At 44.0% G+C, this 19,530-nt stretch overlaps 1 protein-coding gene and 1 non-coding gene across 2 annotated transcripts in view; both read right to left on the minus strand.

The window, feature by feature from the left end:
- CDH13 (cadherin 13) overlaps positions 1-19,530 on the minus strand; it is a 1,031,871-nt gene that overhangs the window by 139,791 nt on the left and 872,550 nt on the right. The window contains exon 8 of the mRNA XM_030298915.2: positions 7,900-8,040. Coding sequence (XP_030154775.1) covers positions 7,900-8,040 — 141 coding nt within the window. The remainder of the gene's footprint in view (positions 1-7,899; positions 8,041-19,530) is intronic.
- On the minus strand, positions 1,871-1,977 carry LOC115503606. Its single transcript, XR_003965441.1, has one exon. It is a non-coding gene; the product is annotated as a U6 spliceosomal RNA (small nuclear RNA).

Raw genomic sequence — 19,530 nt, forward strand, 5'->3', positions numbered from 1 at the left:
TTCAAAACATCTGTATTTTTTAAAATATTTATTTATTTTTGAAGGAGAGAGAGAAAGAGCATGAGCCGGAGAAGAGTCGAGAGAGGAGACACAGAATCTGAAGCAGGCTCCAGGCTCTGAGCTGTCAGCCCAGAGCCCGACGCAGGGCTCGAACTCACAAACTGTGAGATCATGACCTGAGCTGAAGTCGGACGCTCAACCGACTGAGCCACCCAGGGCCCCCAATCCATATTTTTAATGAAGATGTTAGGATGTTTTGTGCCACAGTGAATTCCATACACATAACTACTGCTTTTCCCTGATACTTCAGATTAAAAGACTAATCTTTGTGGATGGTAATCCGAGCAAAGTTCTTCCAGACCAACCCTCAAATCTACAATGACTTGAGAGTGTGTATTTAACACCCAAAAAAAACTCCACCTGTGTGAAAGCACTGGGGAACTCCCAAGGCAGTCAAAATTGAGAGTCCAGGATCGTGCAGAGAGGGAAGCGAGCTCAGTGAGGGGAGGCCAATATCCTATCAGCTTTTCCCCTGAAGGCCTTTTCTAAATTGTAATGGCACAGGGACACGAGGCTAGGGATCTGAGGAAGAAGAGCCTCTGTAAACGTACCAGACTTGCAGTCAGGACCCCAGAAGACCAAGAAGAAATCAGGAAGTAGATTAGCCCTCATAAAAGACTGAAACTCCCCAATAAACCAACTCAATCCCAGACTTATTTAAAGTTATCTTTTTCTACTCTTACTGGTTTCAGAAAGTAAAAGTAAATCCTTTCTGGTAGAATACAACATCAGCCAGAGTCCAAAATTGCCTTTAAAAAATTGTCACATGCGTTATTCAGAGTTAAAAAAAAATTCTAGGCAGGCCAAGGGACCATAACACATGACCAAAAAAGCAAGTGAAAAATACTGAAAATAGAAATAGATTTAGAAGGAATCTAGATACTGGAGTTAACAGACATTGAATTTAAAGTAACTCTGTATTATATATTTAAAAAATAGATAAAATGCAAAACTGAAGCAGAGAATTTTAATCTACAAAATAAATTCATGGAAATTATATCTAAAGTACCATAATTGGGGGTGCCTGGGTGGCTCAGTCAGTTAAGCGTCCAACTCTGGATTTCAGCTCAGGTCATGATCTCACAGTTTGTGAGTTCGAGCCCCGTGTTGCCTCTATGCTGACAGCACAGAGCCTTCTTGGGATTCTCTCCCTCTCTCTCTTTGCTCCTCCCCTACTTGTACTCTTTCTCTCTGTCAAAAAATAAGCAAATAAACTTAAAAAAATAAAGTACAATAAATGGAATTAAGAACTTAATAGATGGATATAAAAGATTAGACATAGCAGAAGAGAGAATTTGTGAACTGGAAAAGAATGAGGGAAAACAGAAGCATAGAAAGGTAATATATATGTATAGTTAGAGTCTAAGAAAAAGAGAAAATGGGTCAAAAGAAATATTTGAAGAGTTATGAACAAGGAACAAGTATGATAAAAACAAATTAAATGATACCTCATTATGCCATGATAAAACTGTGGAAAAGTAAAAGCAAAGAAATGTTATTAAAAGCAACCAGAGGAAGGGCCACATTTCTGTCAATGGAGAGGAAAGGAATACTGACAGCTGACCTTTCAATAAATGTTAACTGACATGTTAATGAAGTCAATGAAATGACACCTTGAAAGTGTTGCACAAAAATAACTATCAACTGAGATTCTGTGCCCAGTGAAAATATACATCAGAAATTCAGGCAAGAAAGATGATAATAATAAATGAGAGAATTTATCACCATCATACCTGCACTATTTTTATTTTATTTTTTTAATTTATTTATTTTTTCAATATATGAAATTTATTGTCAAATTGGTTTCCATAAAAATATGGAACGCTTCATGAATTTGCGTGTCATCCTTGCGCAGGGGCCATGCTCATCTTCTCTGTATCGTTCCAATTTTAGTATATGTGCTGCCGAAGCGAGCACACCTGCATTATTTTTAAAATACAAAGGAATCCTTTAATCAGAAGGAAAATTATCCCATGTGGAAGCAAAGAAACATGAAGGAATAGGTAATAATATAAAGGGTGAATAAATGCTTATTAAATAAAATAATATTTTTGTAAAATGTAAAACATGTAGTATTAAAACATGACAACAATATCTTAAAATATAGGAGTGGGGTAAAGGAAATTTACTTGCCCTAAAGTCCTTGAAGAATCCATAAGTGGTAAAAATGCTAATTCACATTAGACTCTGTAAGTCGAGGGTGTATATTTCAACTTCTCAGAAACTAGTACAAGAATATGAAAATTAAGTGTAATAAATAATTTATAGGATATTAAATGACAAAAATAATGGATTAATTAATAAAGAGGTGAGAAATGAGAGAAAAATAACTATAGGAAGGTACTCAGACAGAAAATAAGTATTAGAATTGGTAGATTTAAGCTCAAATATATGGTCTTTGCATTACATGTAAATGGAAAAACTTATCCAAGTAAAAAGACTGGGATTACCAGAAGTGAAAAAAAAATCAAAACCCAAATATACATCGCTTATAAGAAACACACTTTAACATGAGATTAGAGAAAACTTGAGAGAAGAAAGGATGGGAAAAAATAGAGCATGATGACACTAACCTTAAGAAGGCTACAGTAGTTATTTTACTACCAGAGGAGGTAAATGTTAAAGCAAAAAGCATTTCCAGAGGTAGAGAGTAAGTTTTGTAATAATAAAAGACCAAAACATCAGGAAGATATAATAATTTTAAATTTGTATGCGCTTAATAACACAGCTTCAAATACTCAAAGAAAAATTTGATGCAACTAACAGGAGAAATAGATATATCTACAATAACAGATATTGTATCTACTCTTTCAGGAACTTACAGAATAAAAAGATGAACAGACAACATATATAGAAGATTTGAACAAAAATAACTGTAAACAACTAATAACTCAAACAACTGTAGATTTCACATTGTTTTCAAGTGCACATGGGCCGTTTATCAAATCTGATCACATGCTGGGTTGCAAAACAAGTCTCACTAAATAGCAAAGGACTATAATCATATCAGTGTGTTTTCCCACCAGAGTGGAATTAAGCTAGATGTCAATAAAAGGAAATAACAAGGAAACTTCCAAGTATGTGGGATTAAGCAATATACGTTTAGGCAGGCGACTGAGAAGGGTTTTAGGAAGTTTCTGAGTTGCTAATCATGCTCTATTTCTTGATACGGGTTTCGTGTTTGACTTGTAACGAACGAAATCACTCAGTATTTGTGTACTTCTTTGTACAAAAGTTACATGCTTTTTAAAAAAGAAGTCCGTAAAATTGATTAAGCTGTATTAATAGTAATTTATTTATTTATTTTTGATTTTTTTTCTTATTACATTTCTTTATTTTTGAGAGGCAGAGAGAGACAGAGCACGAGTGGGGGAGGGGCAGAGAGAGAGGGAGACACAGAATCTGAAGCAGGCTCCAGGCTCTGAGCTGTCAGTACAGAGCCTGACGTGGGGCTCGAATTCACCAACCGTGAGATCATGACCTGAGCCGAAGTCAGATGCTTAACCGACTGAGCCACCCAGGCGCCCCTATTTATTTTTTTAAAAACTTTATTTATTTTTGAGAGAGACACAGAGAGAGTGAGCTGGGGAAGGGCAGAGAGAGAAAGAGAGAGAGAGGCAGAGAGAGAATCCCAAGCAGGCTCCACACTGTCAGCATGGAACCCGATGTGGGGCTTGAACTCACGAACTGCAAGATCATGACCTCCACCGAAACCAAGAGTTAGATGCTTAACCCACTGAGCCACCCAAGCACCCCTTAATTGCAATTTAGAAAGACATTTTGGAATGTTTCAATAAAACAGGTAAGCAATTATAGTCTCCCAATTTGGAACAATATTATAGGTAACTTCTTTTTCTTTCTAACTATTAGGGAATTGAGAGAAAATTCAGATAAAAATTTAGTGTATTGTACATGAATGTGCATAGCAGCATTATTCACAATAGCCAAAAAAATTGAAACAGCCCAAATGTCCATCAGTGGATGAATGGATAAACAAAATGTTGTAAATTCATAGAATGGAGTATTATTCAGCCATAAAAAGGAACGAAGTCCTGATACATGCTACAACACAGAGGAAGCTTGAAAACATGGTGAGTCAATGAAGCAAGTCACAAAAGGGTACATACTGCATGGCTTAATTTATACGAAATTTCCAGTATGAGTGAGTCCATAGCAATACAAGGAAGATTTGTAGTTGTTAGGGGTCGTGGGGATATGGGGATGGGGAGTGACTGCTAACGGGCATGGGGTTTCTTTGGGGTGATGGAATGTTCTAGAATTAGATAGTGGTGATGGCTGCAAAACTTTGTGAGTCTCCTAAAAGCCAATGATTATACATTTTAAAAGGGTGAGCTTTACAGTATGGACTTCTATCTCAAAAAAGGTATTCAAAATACTTAATGGAATGTGAAGCAGGAGTGGCAAAGGAATGAAATAAATAGATGTGATCCTGACATCATTCTGCATCAGACAGTTGATTAAGAGGAAAAAGTACACTTCCAACCCAAGAAATAAAGTAGCTACTTGATTGTTTGAGAAACCAATGAACGAAGAGGAGGGAATCACCCAGGGAGCACCTGGGTGAAGACTTAAATGTCTTGTGATTTGGACTGCCATGTCAACGTCAATAAAGATAACATATAATTCTTTTTAAAATATTTTTAAAAGTTTATTTATTTATTTTGAGAGACAGCACAAGCAGGGGAGGGGCGGAGAGAAAGGGAGAGGGAGAGAGGGAGAGAGGGAGAGAGGGAGAGAGGGAGAGAGGGAGAGAGAGAGAGAGAGAGAATCCCAAATAGGATCTGCACCGTCAGCATGGTGTCTGACTCGGGGTTTGAACTCACGAACCTTGAGATCACGACCTGAGCTGAAATCAAGTGTCCAAAGCTTAACTGACTGAGCCACCCAGGTGCCCTAGAATTGGCTTTCTAAAAAAACCTTTAAAGTATTTCCTCTCTCAGTAACAATCTCTATATTGTCCAAGACTGGAACATGCCACCTACAGATGGAGTTATTTCTTGGGCTCCTTTACAGATAAGGAAGGCTAAGGACATACAAGCCCAAGTTGCTTTCTGGGGGAGATTTTTACTTAGGTAGCAAGTCCTTCTTAGCCCTTCTCACTTCCCGTTTCTTTCTTCCTGGTATGTGGACATGATGGCTGGTGCTGCAGTGACCCTATTGTATTGTGAGGCAGCCTTGGAGAAGGTAGAGAAGAAAGATAAGAGGAATCCGGAAACTGGTGATGCCACGGTGTCACCACATTGGCCTGGGACTACTGCCAGTGCAGAGCCCGACAGGGGGCTCGAACTCATGGACTGGCATGACCCGAGCTGAAATCAAGAGGTGGCTGCTTAATTGACGGAGCCACCCAGGCGCCCCAACCTTTTACATTTTAGAAACATCGTCGCCACGATATCATCCTCTTGCCCACCACCATTTCCTTCCTCACGGCTTTTATCCCAGCACTGTCCTCACCACCACCCGCCTTGTTACCACTCTTCTCATCGCCGACACTCTAGAGAACTGTGGGTGGCCCGCACTATCTCAATGCTCTCCATCACGGGCTCACATAACAGTCACAAGAACCTACTGAGATAGGCTCCGCCGTCCGCCCCAGCAACAGGTGAAGAAACGAGAACACAGGTGGTTGACAGATTTGTATCCACGGCCGGACTTGAATCTAGTTCTGGTTCCAGAACCACCTCTTCCCCTCTGTGTTATACGGTCTCCAGCAACACATTAGCAGATTTGACTGTGAATTTCATTTGTCCAACATTGGACAAAGGCTCCTGTGGGACATCTGATGTCCTAGAGGGAGCGTTTCATGTACCCGCTGGCTACCGGTCCCTCTCACTTCATCCCTTTTATTTTTGTATGAGTTGAGACATCACCTTCGCCCTGTGGGCATCTCAAGCTTATTGTCCAATGTCCGTTGAAAGAGAAGTTCTGTGCTTTTGCCGACATCCACAGGTGAATCCACTTTCCATGAGGCTACTCAGGGTCTCTTACTCGACTTAAGAATGATGTTCAGGTTTTCCTTGAATTCAGCGGTATCGACAACAATGCACATCTCTCACTCAAGGCATTTAGTTTGTGACGGGTGTTACGTTCAGGGTTACACTGAGATAACTAATTAGTCTCACATGCCTGGCAACATTGATAGACCTTCTTACTTTAGACTGGGATTATCCAATTGTTATTTTCATTCCTGTGTCTACTGAATATTAAAACATGCCTTTAGGACTTTTTTGGAAATAGAAATTCTGCAGATAAACCAGTATCCCCAGTGAATATTCCATGGGACACCAGCTCAGTGAGACATAATGAGGTCACCCAGGAACAGTTATTCCTGGGGCCAGAAAGGTCTGGAAAACCCTACAGACTCTACTCCTCTTAGAGAAACACAAAGCATTTTAAAGGTACCTCAAAGTACTGCAGTAAAAGAAATCCTTCTTTCTCTTCAACTCCGTGTTTCCCACATCTAGTTCACCCTGAAGTCTTCCCCTGCCCCACAATGGTGGAACCCGTGAAACCAGTTTTTTTGGGGGATACCAGTTTGGGCACCCCGGGAATAGTGAGCAATCTGTTTGAGCAGTCATAGGCACATGTCATGGAAAGCGGTAGAATGAAGCCACATTAGCTGTTTTGGCCACTGGCATGTTGAGGTTGGATTCCTGAGCGGCCAGACCCCCCCACCGGGAGAAGGGGAGATTTCCACCCTGAACGAGTGATGTGTGTCTGGGCACAGGGGGCTGGGGAGCCGGAGCGCCCCCTCTTCTGAGCCATCTGGGGTGGCCCTGGGACTCTGGACAGAGGGGTGAGTTAACCGCAAATCCAGACATGGGCCTTTTCTCTGAATGGCAGGGAGGGTGGAAACATCAACCACACATCAGGGAGCAGTTGTATGCCTCACTGGGAGCTATTTTGCATCCCATTTCTGTCACTTCCTCTGCCCATGACCTTGGAGCAGTTATCTAGACTCTATGAGCTGAAAGGAAGCTCTCTTACTGGCAAAAAGTGGTTAACGAAACCAACCTCACGCCGTCCAACGAGGCAATGGATGAAGGTTGGAGGGCCCCACTGCCAATGGCAAGGGCTGTCTTTACCGATTCGATGCTCTGGGTCAGCAAGTGGGGGGTCGAATCTTTGGCTCTGACCCTGACCCCCAAAGGAGCCGTGACATTTGCCCATTTCCGTCAAAGCCATGGTGCAAATAACTTCCTAGTTTGGATACAAATTCGGCAACCGAATGCGATTCTGTGTACTCAGCCTGCCCCCAAACACTGCTTCGCTGGAATAAAGGGGGACCGGCAGCCATGATCCATAATCATAAAAGCACAAGGAGTGAGAGTAAATAGTGACTCTCCTGGACAAGCTAACTCGGCTGTTATTTATAAGCTCCTGGGCCACCTCGTTATTGCCAAGAAAATCTGCTCTACCTTATTGCTGCTGTTCTGTCTGGCCTCTCAATCTGTACTTGCTGAAAAAAAAAAACCTTATTGTTATGCTAAAATCACAACGGGCCTCTCCTAACTCAGCGCTAAATAACACCGATAAAACCACGAAGATGGCGCTTTGGCATTAGAAGCTCTTTTCTTGCAGACTTTAACGAGATTCAGTGCCTCCCTTCTCACAAAGCGCTTCTCAGCATCACACGCGCACAGAAGATACAAATAGGAGAAAACGTCCCGGCGAAACGGCACCCCCTCTCCCACAAAGCAGCGTTTCGATTTTGCCAACTGGAAGCCAGCCCCGGGGGCTGCAGGTGGTGCATGGGATTAACCCGGATCGGCGACCATGGCCGCGACCTGCAGGGGCGCTGGGGCCGCAGACGCTTACCTCTTTCTTGGTGAACTTTGGGGGGTGATCGTTCTTGTCATCGATCATGATGGTGGCTGTGGCCGTGCCTGTTAATCCGACGTCCAGTCCGGCCATGTCTTGAGCCTCGATGATCAATTCATACTTGGGGTTTTCCAGAGTCTATAGAGGAAAAGCACAGACAAGATGTCGTGAGGTTGGGGCTGCCCCGTGTCCTTCCTCGGCCTCCCCCTTACACCCACAGATCTCACCCATTTGTATAACCATACCTTTGGAACCTCTCTAATACGAGACAGTCCCGATTCACAGACTGGACATGGTCGTGGGGGTGGAATCTATGTTCTGTCCTTATCTAAAGGGACGTTTGATATATTCCACACTGTTTCACTTCTGGGCTTTGGGTATGCAATGCACGTTTGATGTTTACACCTGTGTATCTAATTTCATCGTGGCCTCATCCAGCTGATCTGGAAAGGAGGCTAAGTTTGATGAGGGGACTCGGGCTAAGACAGAGGCCCTCGGAACTCAGAGTGACTGAACGACCTGATAGCCAGGCATTGGGTACTGGGTTTTGTACTTAATCTTTCCAGCAAGTGTGTTAAGGCGCATTTAAGGTTCCCATTTTACAGGTGAAAAAAAATCCCAACTGAGTTGAGTCACTTGCACCGCCTTTCTTTTGTGTCATTTGTAGGCATTTTTGTCTTTCACGCTCCGTTAAGTTTGGAAAATGCATTTTAATCCATGATCTGATAAATGCAACACAAGCAATATTGTACCATAGCCTCCCTTAATGCACATAAGCTTTCATTTGAATATTGGACGGCTTTCCTGCTACCATGTTTAAACAGAACAGCTAACCAAGTGGCCCTGACCCCAAGATGAGGGGGGCAGTGGTTGGGAAACGCCAGTCCCTGCCTTTAAATTGCCTCTGGGATGGATTTGCTTGCCTGGGTCAAGAGCACCCCATTTTTCTGGTAAGGCAGCACCCCACATTTCCTCAGCGGACCTACCCATCACTTCTTCTTTGCCCATGTGGTTGGGGTTGGGTTGCCTTTCCCCACCGTCCACCTGGCCAACTTTTGGGATGAGCCCGGATTGGAACTAGCAACCAAGCGTATACCATCCCAAGGGCACACGGTGACTCGTCCGAGCTCAGGACCTGTGTTTGTCACTTGGGAGACAGAAGCTCTGTGTCTCTGTGGTAATGAGTCTGGAAGCCTTTAGCCTGGGAGCTAGACGAACTACCTCAGGATCACAGCTGGGTGGGGTGGGGAAGTCCATCTGAGAAAGAAGCCAAGCTACTGATAGAACCAGACTTGAACCCTGGAAGAAAAGAAATGTTTCCCAGTGATTGTATTAGATCACTTCATCGTGGCAGGCCCGGAGCCAGTCTTGCCTGTGGACTTTTTAGCTAATTACGGCATTAATTTTCCTTATTTGCTTAAACCATTTTGGAGTGTTTGCTTAATTACTCACAGAGTTCAAGTTGCATCAGCGTCAATAACAAAAACAAAAGGTCCTGCCAGGCGTCAATAGTCCTGTCGGTACAATGGCTGCAAAGGCAATTGCTTATACGAACTAAGAATTAAGAAACACCGTGGGAAGCAAAAACCAAAAACACAGCAGGGATCTAGAATTCCCTTCTAAAGCCAGAAGTTTACAATGTGTATTTTAATAACTCAATGCTAGCTGTCCCCAAAACTTCCCAGTATTTTTAAAAGGCACTGGCTCCCTAGGGCATCTTTAATTGGTTGTTTCTTAACTAAGAGCCTCTGAGCTACTAACTTAAGGAGTAGGAGTTCTGTTGTATGGTTTGGAAAGCTCAAAATTCTTAGATTTGAGAGAACGAGTGGGGTGCTAATACACTCCTTGGACAGGATTATTCACAATGTTCCCCTCCGCCCACCCATCTTTACTGAAATACGGTTGACATATAACATTGTGTAAGTTGGAGGTATACTTATGATGATTTGATACATGTGTATATTGTGAAATGAGCTCCAGGAGAGTGGAAGTCCTCACAGTTCTCTAACTGCTGAGTGCACACAGACTTTGACACCAAATCCAGATCGAGGGGATTCTGGTTGTGCCCAGATCAGTTCCGTCTCCGCTCCAGCTGGAAGCTGGAAAATCGTCAGCTTCATGTAAGTGACTTTCTCCTTATCATCACCCACAAGTTGGACTGGGCTTACTATTTGCTGTAAGTTCTGCAGCTTGGACCATATGAAGCCAATCAATTGGGCCATTTTCAAAATCTTTCCTGAGCGTCTCTGGGCAAACAGTAGCCACTCGCCGGGTCTAATTACTTGTATAACATTTTTACTTTTCTAATAAAATGTTGCATGATTTTGGAAGCATTACGCCTTAAAAATAAGAAATTTGAGTATTTTTGAATATTGACGAGATTGTGGCAAACTTAGTCCTTTTCCCCACATAATATCACTTACCAGTATCATTCCTTGACATCATTTTAAGGGCTGCATAAAACATAGTGATATGCATAATATATAATTTACTTCATCATCTTCTATCATTAGGACTTTAGGTTATTTCTAGTCTGTAAACATTTCTGACAATTTCAAATTACACTGCAATGAACACCTTTGTTAAAAATATTTTTTTCAGTTTTATTTATTTATTTTGAGAGAGAGAGAGAGAGAGAACATGAACAGGGGAGGGGCAGAGAGAGGGAGAGAAAGAATCCCAAGCAGGCTCTGCACTGTCAGCACAGACCCCGATGCTGGGCTTTAACTCACGAACTGTGAGATCATGACCTGAGCCAAACTCAAGAGTTGGACACTTAACCGACTGAGCCACCCAAGTGCCCCTACAACGAACATCTTTATTCAAGAAGCTTTTGATATATTTTGACTATTTTTTTTTTGAATCACTGAGTCAGAGTATAAACACTGAGTCAGAGTATAAACATTTTAAGGCTCTTCATAGTTAACCCTTGAACGACGCATGGGTTAGGGGTGCTGAACCCTCATGCTGCTGAAAATCTACGTATAACTTTTGACTCCCCAGAAGTGAACTGCTAAGAGCCTCCTGTTGACTGCAAGCCTTACTGATAACATAATAAGTTAACGCAGGTTTTGTATGTTAGATACATATTATACACTGTATTCTTACAAGAACGCCAGCTAGACAAAAGAAAATCATAAGGAAGAGAAAACGCATGTAGAGAATTGTATTGTACTGAATGAGAGAAATCCACATGTTATCCACACAGTACAGACCGGTGTTGTTCAAGGGGCACCTGTATTCGTAATTCACTGCTGCTTGCCTAGAAGATCTAATCAGTTTTCCTCTCAGTGCTACCAAAACATGTATGATCCCGGGCATGGTTCGTCCCTGAACAACAGCTGATTTTGCTGCTTGAAGCAAAGTGGGGGCCGAGCGTGGTTCTGTGATGGCTACTATGTAACAGGGCTGTGAATTCCTCACAGCGTTGCCGGCTCCAACATCCGGCGTGGGTTACTACGGACACGCACAACAATGGTAGCGGCTGCGTGCTGCTTTGGCTTCCCAGTGTCCACTTCCTCTTACCCTCGGACCTATGCTGTGATTCCTCTTGGGGGCGTCCCCCCTTCCTCACTCTCCGCACAGGTGGAGTTCAGGTAGGGCTGACTCTAGCCGTGATCGAGGGATGGTCGTGTGGCTCGGGCCTGGACAATCGGGGGGCCTCCCGCTCCCATGATCTTGCGATGCGCGCATAACCCAAGTTAGGCCACTAGGATTGAAACGCAATTGTAGCACCTACTTCCTTTAGCGCTCTGAGGTAAAAGAAGTTCTCTTTCTGTTTACTGGGAGGGGGTGGGACATAAATCTGTTGCAACCACACAGAGAAAGTCAGCCCGAGGGAGAAGATACCACGGAGCTGAGATACCACAGAGATGGAGTTTCTTCAGCCTTGCTCGAGTCATTTAATAATCATCCTTGAAGCCAGAATTTTCCCCTCATATTTTGTGAGTTCTATGAGCTAATAAATTTCTCCTTTCCCTAAGACATCTAAATTAAATGTTCCATGAGTAGCAACAAGGGAGTTTTGACTAATACTGCAACTAACACTGTGATCAATTATCTGGTTATTTGCAAGAAAGTGTGAGAGCTATTGTATCATGCTAGGGGATCACAATAGGCTGTTCATAACAGCACTGCAATCATTTCTTGAATACGTTGTTTTTCCTTTTAACATTTTTCCCTCCACAGAAACTTTTTTTTTTTGGACCAGAGACAGTTATTCTAATTTTTTCCTTCATTAGTCTTTGTGTCCATTTAACTGGAAGTTATTAAACATCTAGTCTAAATGTTGTGCTGGGGAGGGGTGCCTGGGTGGCTCAGTCGGTTGGGTGTCCAACTTCGGCTCAGGTCACGATCTCGCGGTCCGTGAGTTCGAGCCCCGTGTCGGGCTCTGGGCTGATGGCTCAGAGCCTGGAGCCTGCTTCCGATTCTGTGTCTCCCTCTCTCTCTGCCCCTCCCCCGTTCATGCTCTGTGTCTCTCTGTCTCAAAAATAAATAAACATTAAAAAAATTTTAAATATTGTGCTGGGGATACAGGGATGGGAAAACAGGAGCTGAGAGAAGTTCAGGGTCAAGGGCAGGCATAGTTCTAGAGAAGTTCAGGGTCAAGGGCAGGCATAGTTCTAGAGAAGTTCAGGGTCAAGGGCAGGCATAGTTCTAGAGAAGTTCAGGGTCAAGGGCAGGTATAGTTCTAGAGAAGTTCAGGGTCAAGGGCAGGCATATTCTGTAGAACTGCGAGAAAATGGAGTCGAGGCTGAGCACAGACATGTACAAACTCTCATGACAGTTCAAAGGGATGGACACACTGGCTTTAACTCTCTTGTAATCTAACAAATTTTATAAATGATGGAAAAAAAGTGAACCAGCCAATTCCTGTCTCCTGAAGTAAATAAAAGTTTATGACTGCAATGAGAAATAGATTGACCAACCCAGTAGGAAATCAATTAGACAATTAAGGAGATAAATTGCAAGGCTTGGGATGTGATGTTCCCAAAGTCTCAATTTTCTGGCAAACTCAAGGCTACTTTTAAAACGTGTTTTTATTTTTGGAGGAATATCCAGTTACTGTAAGGAAACTGGTAACAATACAGTCGTTCCTGGAGTGGAAAGTGAGGGCTCTCCTCCACCCCTCCCCAACCCCACCACCGAGAGGTGACTGTCATTACTGGTCTGTGGTCTCCTTCCTTTCCCCCCCACATCTCACACATGCATGCGTGTGGGCACACACGCACTTTATATTCACACGTATTTTTTAAAAATTTTTTAACATTTATTTTTGAGAGAGAGAGGCAGAGTGTGAGCAGGGGAGGGGCAGAGAGAGAGGGAGACACAGAATCGGAAGCAGGCTCAGGTTTTGAGCCGTCAGCACAGAGCCTGACGTGGGGCTCGAACCCATGAAATGTGAGATCATGACCTGAGCTGAAGTCGGTTGCTCAACCGACAGAGCCACCCAGGCACCCCTATATGCACACATATTTAAATAAATGATACCAATGACACAGCTGTGCAAGCTGTCATGCCCTATCACTCCCACCCTTAGTGATTATTGATCTGTCTATTCTTGTAGACAGCTACTATCATTCATGCAACCCTTCCTTACGGGATGGTCACCCATCCAGTTGTTTCCAAGTTTTCTTTTAAAAAAATTTGTTTATTTATTTCTTTTGAGAGAGAGAGAGAGTGAGCACAAGTGGGGGGGGGGGAAGGGAAGAGAGAGTGGGAGAGGAAATCCCAAGCAGGCTCCACACTGTCAGCGCAGAGCCCGATGCAGGGCTTGAACTCACAAACCATGAGATCGTGTCCTGATCAGAAGTCAGACGCTTAACCAACTGAGTCCCCCAAGTGCCGCCCCCCCACCCGTTTTCTTCTTTATAAGCAACTCTTAAGATAACAAGTCTACTGGGCTATCAGTATTTGGGGATGTGTTTTTTCTTCTGTGATAAACATTATTGTTTTTGCAAATGACAACATTAACAATAACGAAGCAACCTCCTTTGAAAGCGGGAAGACTGAGAAGATAGTGGCACCTGAATCCCTTGGCTCTTACACAAATAGTATCCACTCAGCTCTGACGTCCCTCCCACGCCAGCTGAGCCTTCTCCAGGAAGCCTTCCATAAATCCCTAGCTCCTGTGGTAACTCTTAAGTGAAATACACGTACGTGCGCTCATTTCTGTACTTCTCGGCCATCACTCGCCCTTGCTCCTCTGCTGGAAAAGACTCCTAAGCAGCCCACAGCTGCCCCATTCGCCAGGAAGGACGGCTGATGCAGAGAAAGAGGTCCCCGTGGCCGCCTGTCAATGTTTGCCTCCTTCACTTTCCTCTCTCCACGTTACTCCCAGGCTCAGGAGAAGGATTTTGCCTTCTTGAATGTCTTGGGAGGACCCTTGCACCATGGTACTCCTCTCTGCCCATGAGGAAGGCACCCTGCCTCTGGGGGACCTTCAGCGGTCCAGCTGTTCCTTCTCTTGGTGGGTGAACTGAACACGGGGGAGGGAAGCCTCACTGTCCTCTCAAGACCAAGCTGCTGTCTCTCAGGACAAGGATCTCACCTGATGCTTGTGTTTATGTCTCCCGGCTCTTTTAGGGCTCACTGGGGACACCAGTGTGGTCAACTCCAGTAGAAAGAGCCTTTCAGGGGGCACCTGGGTAGCCCAGTCAGTCAAGCATCCAATTCTTGGTTTCAGCTCAGGTCACGATCTCATGGTCCATGAGTCTGAGCCCCTCATCAGGCTCTGTGCTGACAGCATGGAACCTGCTTGGGATTCTCTCCGTCCCCCCTACTCTCTCTGCCTCTCCTCTGTTCGTGCTTTCTCTCTCTCTCTCTCAAACAAATAAATTTAAGAAGAAAGAAAGAAAGAAAGAAAGAAAGAAAGAAAGAAAGAAAGAGCCTTTCAGCCAGAGTTAGGCTGAAGGTGCTGCTCTACCCGGAAGGACAGGAGCTGCATTGCTGAGATCTGGGATCGTACAGCCTTCTGGCTCTGACTTCTCCCTCGATTCTGGAACACACTCCAGGGTTTGCTCAGGAGAAGTCTTTTCGACCCCACAGCCAGCCAGCATCGGTTTCGGTGGCCTGCACCCAAAGGGACCTGTGGTAAGCCAATGCTGCCGGTTCACCAAATCCTAGTTCTTTTGATTCCAGGTGGCCAATGGAACACGGGCAGAAGTGACCCTGGTGCGGCCCCCAAACCTCCCATGTAATCCTCCACGTTTTCCGTTTCCCAGAAAGGAAGAGGCCTGGATCTCCAAAAACAAAGCACTCTTTAGCTTTTCTAGTTTCTATTTATTTATTTTTTAAGAGACAGTGCGCACATATGCAAGTGGGGGAGGGGCAGAGATAGAGGGAGGGAGAGAATACCAAGCAGAGCCCAAAGTGGGGCTCAAGCTCACGAACTGGGAGATCATGACGTGAGCCAAAGTCTGATGCTCAACGGACTCAGCCACCCAGGCTCCCCAAGCATTCTTTAGCTTTAAGGGAAGTTCACCGAGGAGCTTAGCCTACCCTGACTAATATGAAGGCTATGTTTCCTGTTTGGTTTTATTCTGAATGGCCATTTACTATCTCCCTAAGTGGATGACAAAGTTTTCAAGGGCAAGGACCATGCTTTTGACCCCACCACCTAGCTAGTACGCAGCAAACAAGGTGGGCGATTTACTTTCATTATTGTTAATGATGATATATTTCTGTTGCCCTGAACTAAATTATATCTCAAAGGTCTGAGCATATCGGTGGCATTTCCAAACCAGAGTCATTTATTCTCGGGCAGTGGCTTATACTTTGGGGAGCTCTAGCTCAAGGAGATAGGATTTTATTTTGACCAAGAAATGTACTGTGTCAAAACCGGGAACATTAAATTGGCTTCTCTGATTTTATTTTCAGCTATTTGATCTGTACGACATCTCTAAGAGAGTCAGGCTGCTCTCTTGGTTTGCATTCTGCAGTCCTGCACTTGTTATCTTCCCCCGGATGTCAACTAGCTACCAGTGAATAGATATTCCCAAGAACAAAAGGAAGATGTTATGTCTACAAGAAAAAAACCTTGGGCGTATCTCCACAGACACAGGCCAGGTTCACACATCACACTGTTTTAAAAACCAAACATTTCATTTCGGAAAAAACAAGAATCAAGCCATGTCATTAAATATGGCACATAATCAATCACCAGACCTTTGATGTTTTATGGCGACATTCATACGACTATGCATTTAACGGAACATTTATCGCTAATAACAAGCATAATGGTAGCTGTGGGGGAAATCAACAGATAAAAGATACATGGAGAAAGGTTTTGCCATTAACCCACACGGCACCCTGTCATTCTCCTGCGTTGTCTTGAACACATCCCCACATTCCTCTTTACCCTTTGTCCCAACTGGATTTCTTCCCATGGCATCCCGCTTTCTCTCAATGTTGACATTTCTACCTCTCTTTCTTTTTCTTTCACTTTTATTGACTTTATGTAATGGGTAGGTAGTACGAGTCTCAAAAATCTTTCCCTTCATCGGATGCTTGATGCCCTTGCAAAACTTTTGGTCTTTGAGCTTGAATGTGGAGCTCGACTCCATCCATAACATGACTTTCTTGTGGTAGTGCATTCTGAACTTCTTCTGAAGGAGGTGGAATCCAATCCACAGATCTGGGAAACCCAGAATCTTTGACAAAAGATACAGAGCACTTTCGTGCATGGCCCAACTGTGCCAAGAGCTCGCTCTCAGCTCACTCACGGTCATGGTCCAGGGAAAGCTTTGGACAAAAGCCACGAGCTGGCGAGTGGATGCAGCGCCACAGTGCCCCTCGCGGTCGGGCCGCCATCTTGGGAGTTTCCACCACTCTCCACTCTCATTCCTGCTCATTGGCCACTGCTCACCCTTCACTGCACTGAAACGCCAAGAAGGCAGGGACCTGACTGCCAAGCACTTAGGAATTGACCGCACCAGTTAGCAGCTGAGCCATCCGGTCGAGTGTCTCAACTTGCTTTTGCTCAGTTTCCTCACCTGTAAAATGGGGAGAATGATACCACTTCCAGAGTGTTAACATACAGTGCCAAGCACAGAGGCTGGCATAAAGTGCTCACCAGATGGCTGCCGTTACCAGGCAGCAGAATCTTCTGGAGAGTGTTTTAAAGGGATGGCAAGAAACGGAGTGCGGCCTCCGGGAATAGTCAAAAAGTATTGGATGCTGCTGAGAACCACTGCACAAGTCTGGAAATGGATCCTTCCCAGTCACACCTTCTTATGGTGCTGCAGATTCGGGGCAAACGTGCGGATTGCAGCTTTGTGAGAGCCCCCCAGGTAGAGGACACAGCTGAGACATGTCCAGACTCCCGAGCACAGACATCATGAGATAATAAATATCTGTGATTGGAAGTCATTATGTTTGGGGTAATTTGTTATGCAACAATAAATAACGAATCAAGTTTTCCCCCAGCACTTAATCACAGTCTGTCATATTCTTGTTTATTGATTGATTGTTTATTGGCTGTCTTAACTCTGCCCGTTTGAGCTCCAGGAGGTCAGGGACCCTGTCTTGTTGAGAGCTTTATCTCCCAGGTCCTAATTCAGTGCCTGGCACATCAGAGTTACACAATAATTAGTCAGTTATGGATATGTTTTACCAAAATAATGAATTACACAGAGTGGTATGTCTGTAATGCTTAGCAACAGGTTCTCCTGATTTGTAATGTTGTTCAACTTTGGTGGCTTAAATACTCCTCCTGTGGCTGATTTCGAGCTACCGACATGATGTGGTTGATCGCATAGATGGAAAGTGATCCCCCTTATCCTTGGTTTTGATTTTTGTAGTTTCTATTACCCGTGGTCAACCTTGGTCTGGAATCGAATGCTTCTCCTTCTGACATGGTGTCAGAAGGCCAACAGCAGCCTGACGTCACATCAGATGCCCCTGTCATTCACTTCACTACAGCCCATCATGTGGGCATTTTATCATCTCAGGTCACCACAAGGAGAGTGGTGGTCACAATAAGATATTTTGGGGTAGAGGGAGCACATTCACATGACTTCCAGTGTATTTATTGTTTTAATGGTTCTGTTTTATTATTGTTGTTGATCTCTTCCTGTGCCTAATTTATAGGTTAAACTTTATCACAGGTATGGACAGGAAAGCACATAATCTACGTAGGATTCAGCACCATCTGAGGCTTGAGGCGTCCACTAGGAGACTTGGCACATCTCCCAGCAGGTAAGGAGAGACTACTGTGGACACAATCGGTTATTCTGAGCCAGTGAGAGTAGGCTCTAGCTTATCAATGGGCTACAGGAGTCAAGGAAATCTGTAAGCAGTCTTTTTCAATAAATCCCTTAGTTGTCTAACATTGGGGCACTTGGGTGGCTCAGCTGGTTAAGCGTCTGACTTCGGCTCAGGTCATGATCTCACGGTTCGTGGGTTCGAGCCCCACGTCGGGCTCTGTGCTGACAGCTCAGAGCCTGGAGCCTGCTTCGGATTCTGTGTCTCCCTCTCTCTCTGCCCCTCCCCTGTTCATGCTCTGTCTCTCTCTCTCTCAAAAACAAGTTGAAATAAATTTTAAAAAGATCTTCAAAAAAATACCTTTGTGGTCTAACATGGAAGGTATTGTTAACGAGAAATATTAACATGAGATTGACAGCAAAGATATAATGTGATTCATTTATTTATTTATTCATCAACTTGTCCCAAGCTGAGCATTGCAAGACTCCTAACAATATGGCACCTGATCAGGGACCACACATTCTTCTCCAGGTTAGCTGCACCTGGCACCTGGTCTATAAATATTGCAAACAGATTGGTGAAAACATTATCTGAAGCAGAACGAGTTGCTGTCTGTCTGGAGTTTGATTTATCCACTCTGGCCACATAACACGGGGGATAGGCAGTCCATAAATCCAACAGGAACCACATACATTTCCTCGTAAATTGTGCCTTCTTCCCACCGCAGACGCTGAGTGCCTTTCTTCCATCTTCCCACAGAGAGCGTGAGTCCATTTGACTTGTGTTCGTCCTTAGGCCTCCGTTCACCTTGCTCCTCGGTGCTAATGCGAACATTCATGTTCTTGGCTGTCACCTGCTGTGTTTTTATTCCCGGCTGGGGTCTTCTGGGTAAGGAGAAGGCCGAGCCCATTTCCCCAGATTTACTGGCTGCCGACAAAGCTGGCAGGGTGGGGAAGCAACAAGGGAAATAAACACTGCCTCTTAGAAATATGTAGTTGGAATGACGTAAGTGATAGATTTCAGGTGGAGGGACACCAAAATCAAATAAAACATATCCAGGAGCAGTGTATGTTTTCCGATGTTACTGATGAGTTACAGTGAATAAACCGCCAACAGCACTCATTGCGTACTTGGAAAAATCACCCTCTTTAGACCCAAGATGGTAAACGTGTGACATTCAGGTTGATGCCACTGAAACATTCATACAATGTCTTACTAGGTTCAGGTAACTCTGCTCGGATGTGATGTTTTAGTGCATTTATATTCTAGATAAATAAACAAGAATCAAGGTACGATGAGATAAATATTATCCTAAGCGTGCCAGTGAAAATCTACGAGAAGGGGGTTGGAACACGGGGTGTCAGGAAGGCCATATGGGGGTTATTTCATTTACCAAACATTTATTGAGCACTTACTATGCATGAG

This window comes from Lynx canadensis, chromosome E2, assembly GCF_007474595.2.
Source record: "Lynx canadensis isolate LIC74 chromosome E2, mLynCan4.pri.v2, whole genome shotgun sequence".
Classification (NCBI taxonomy): Eukaryota; Metazoa; Chordata; class Mammalia; order Carnivora; family Felidae; genus Lynx; species Lynx canadensis.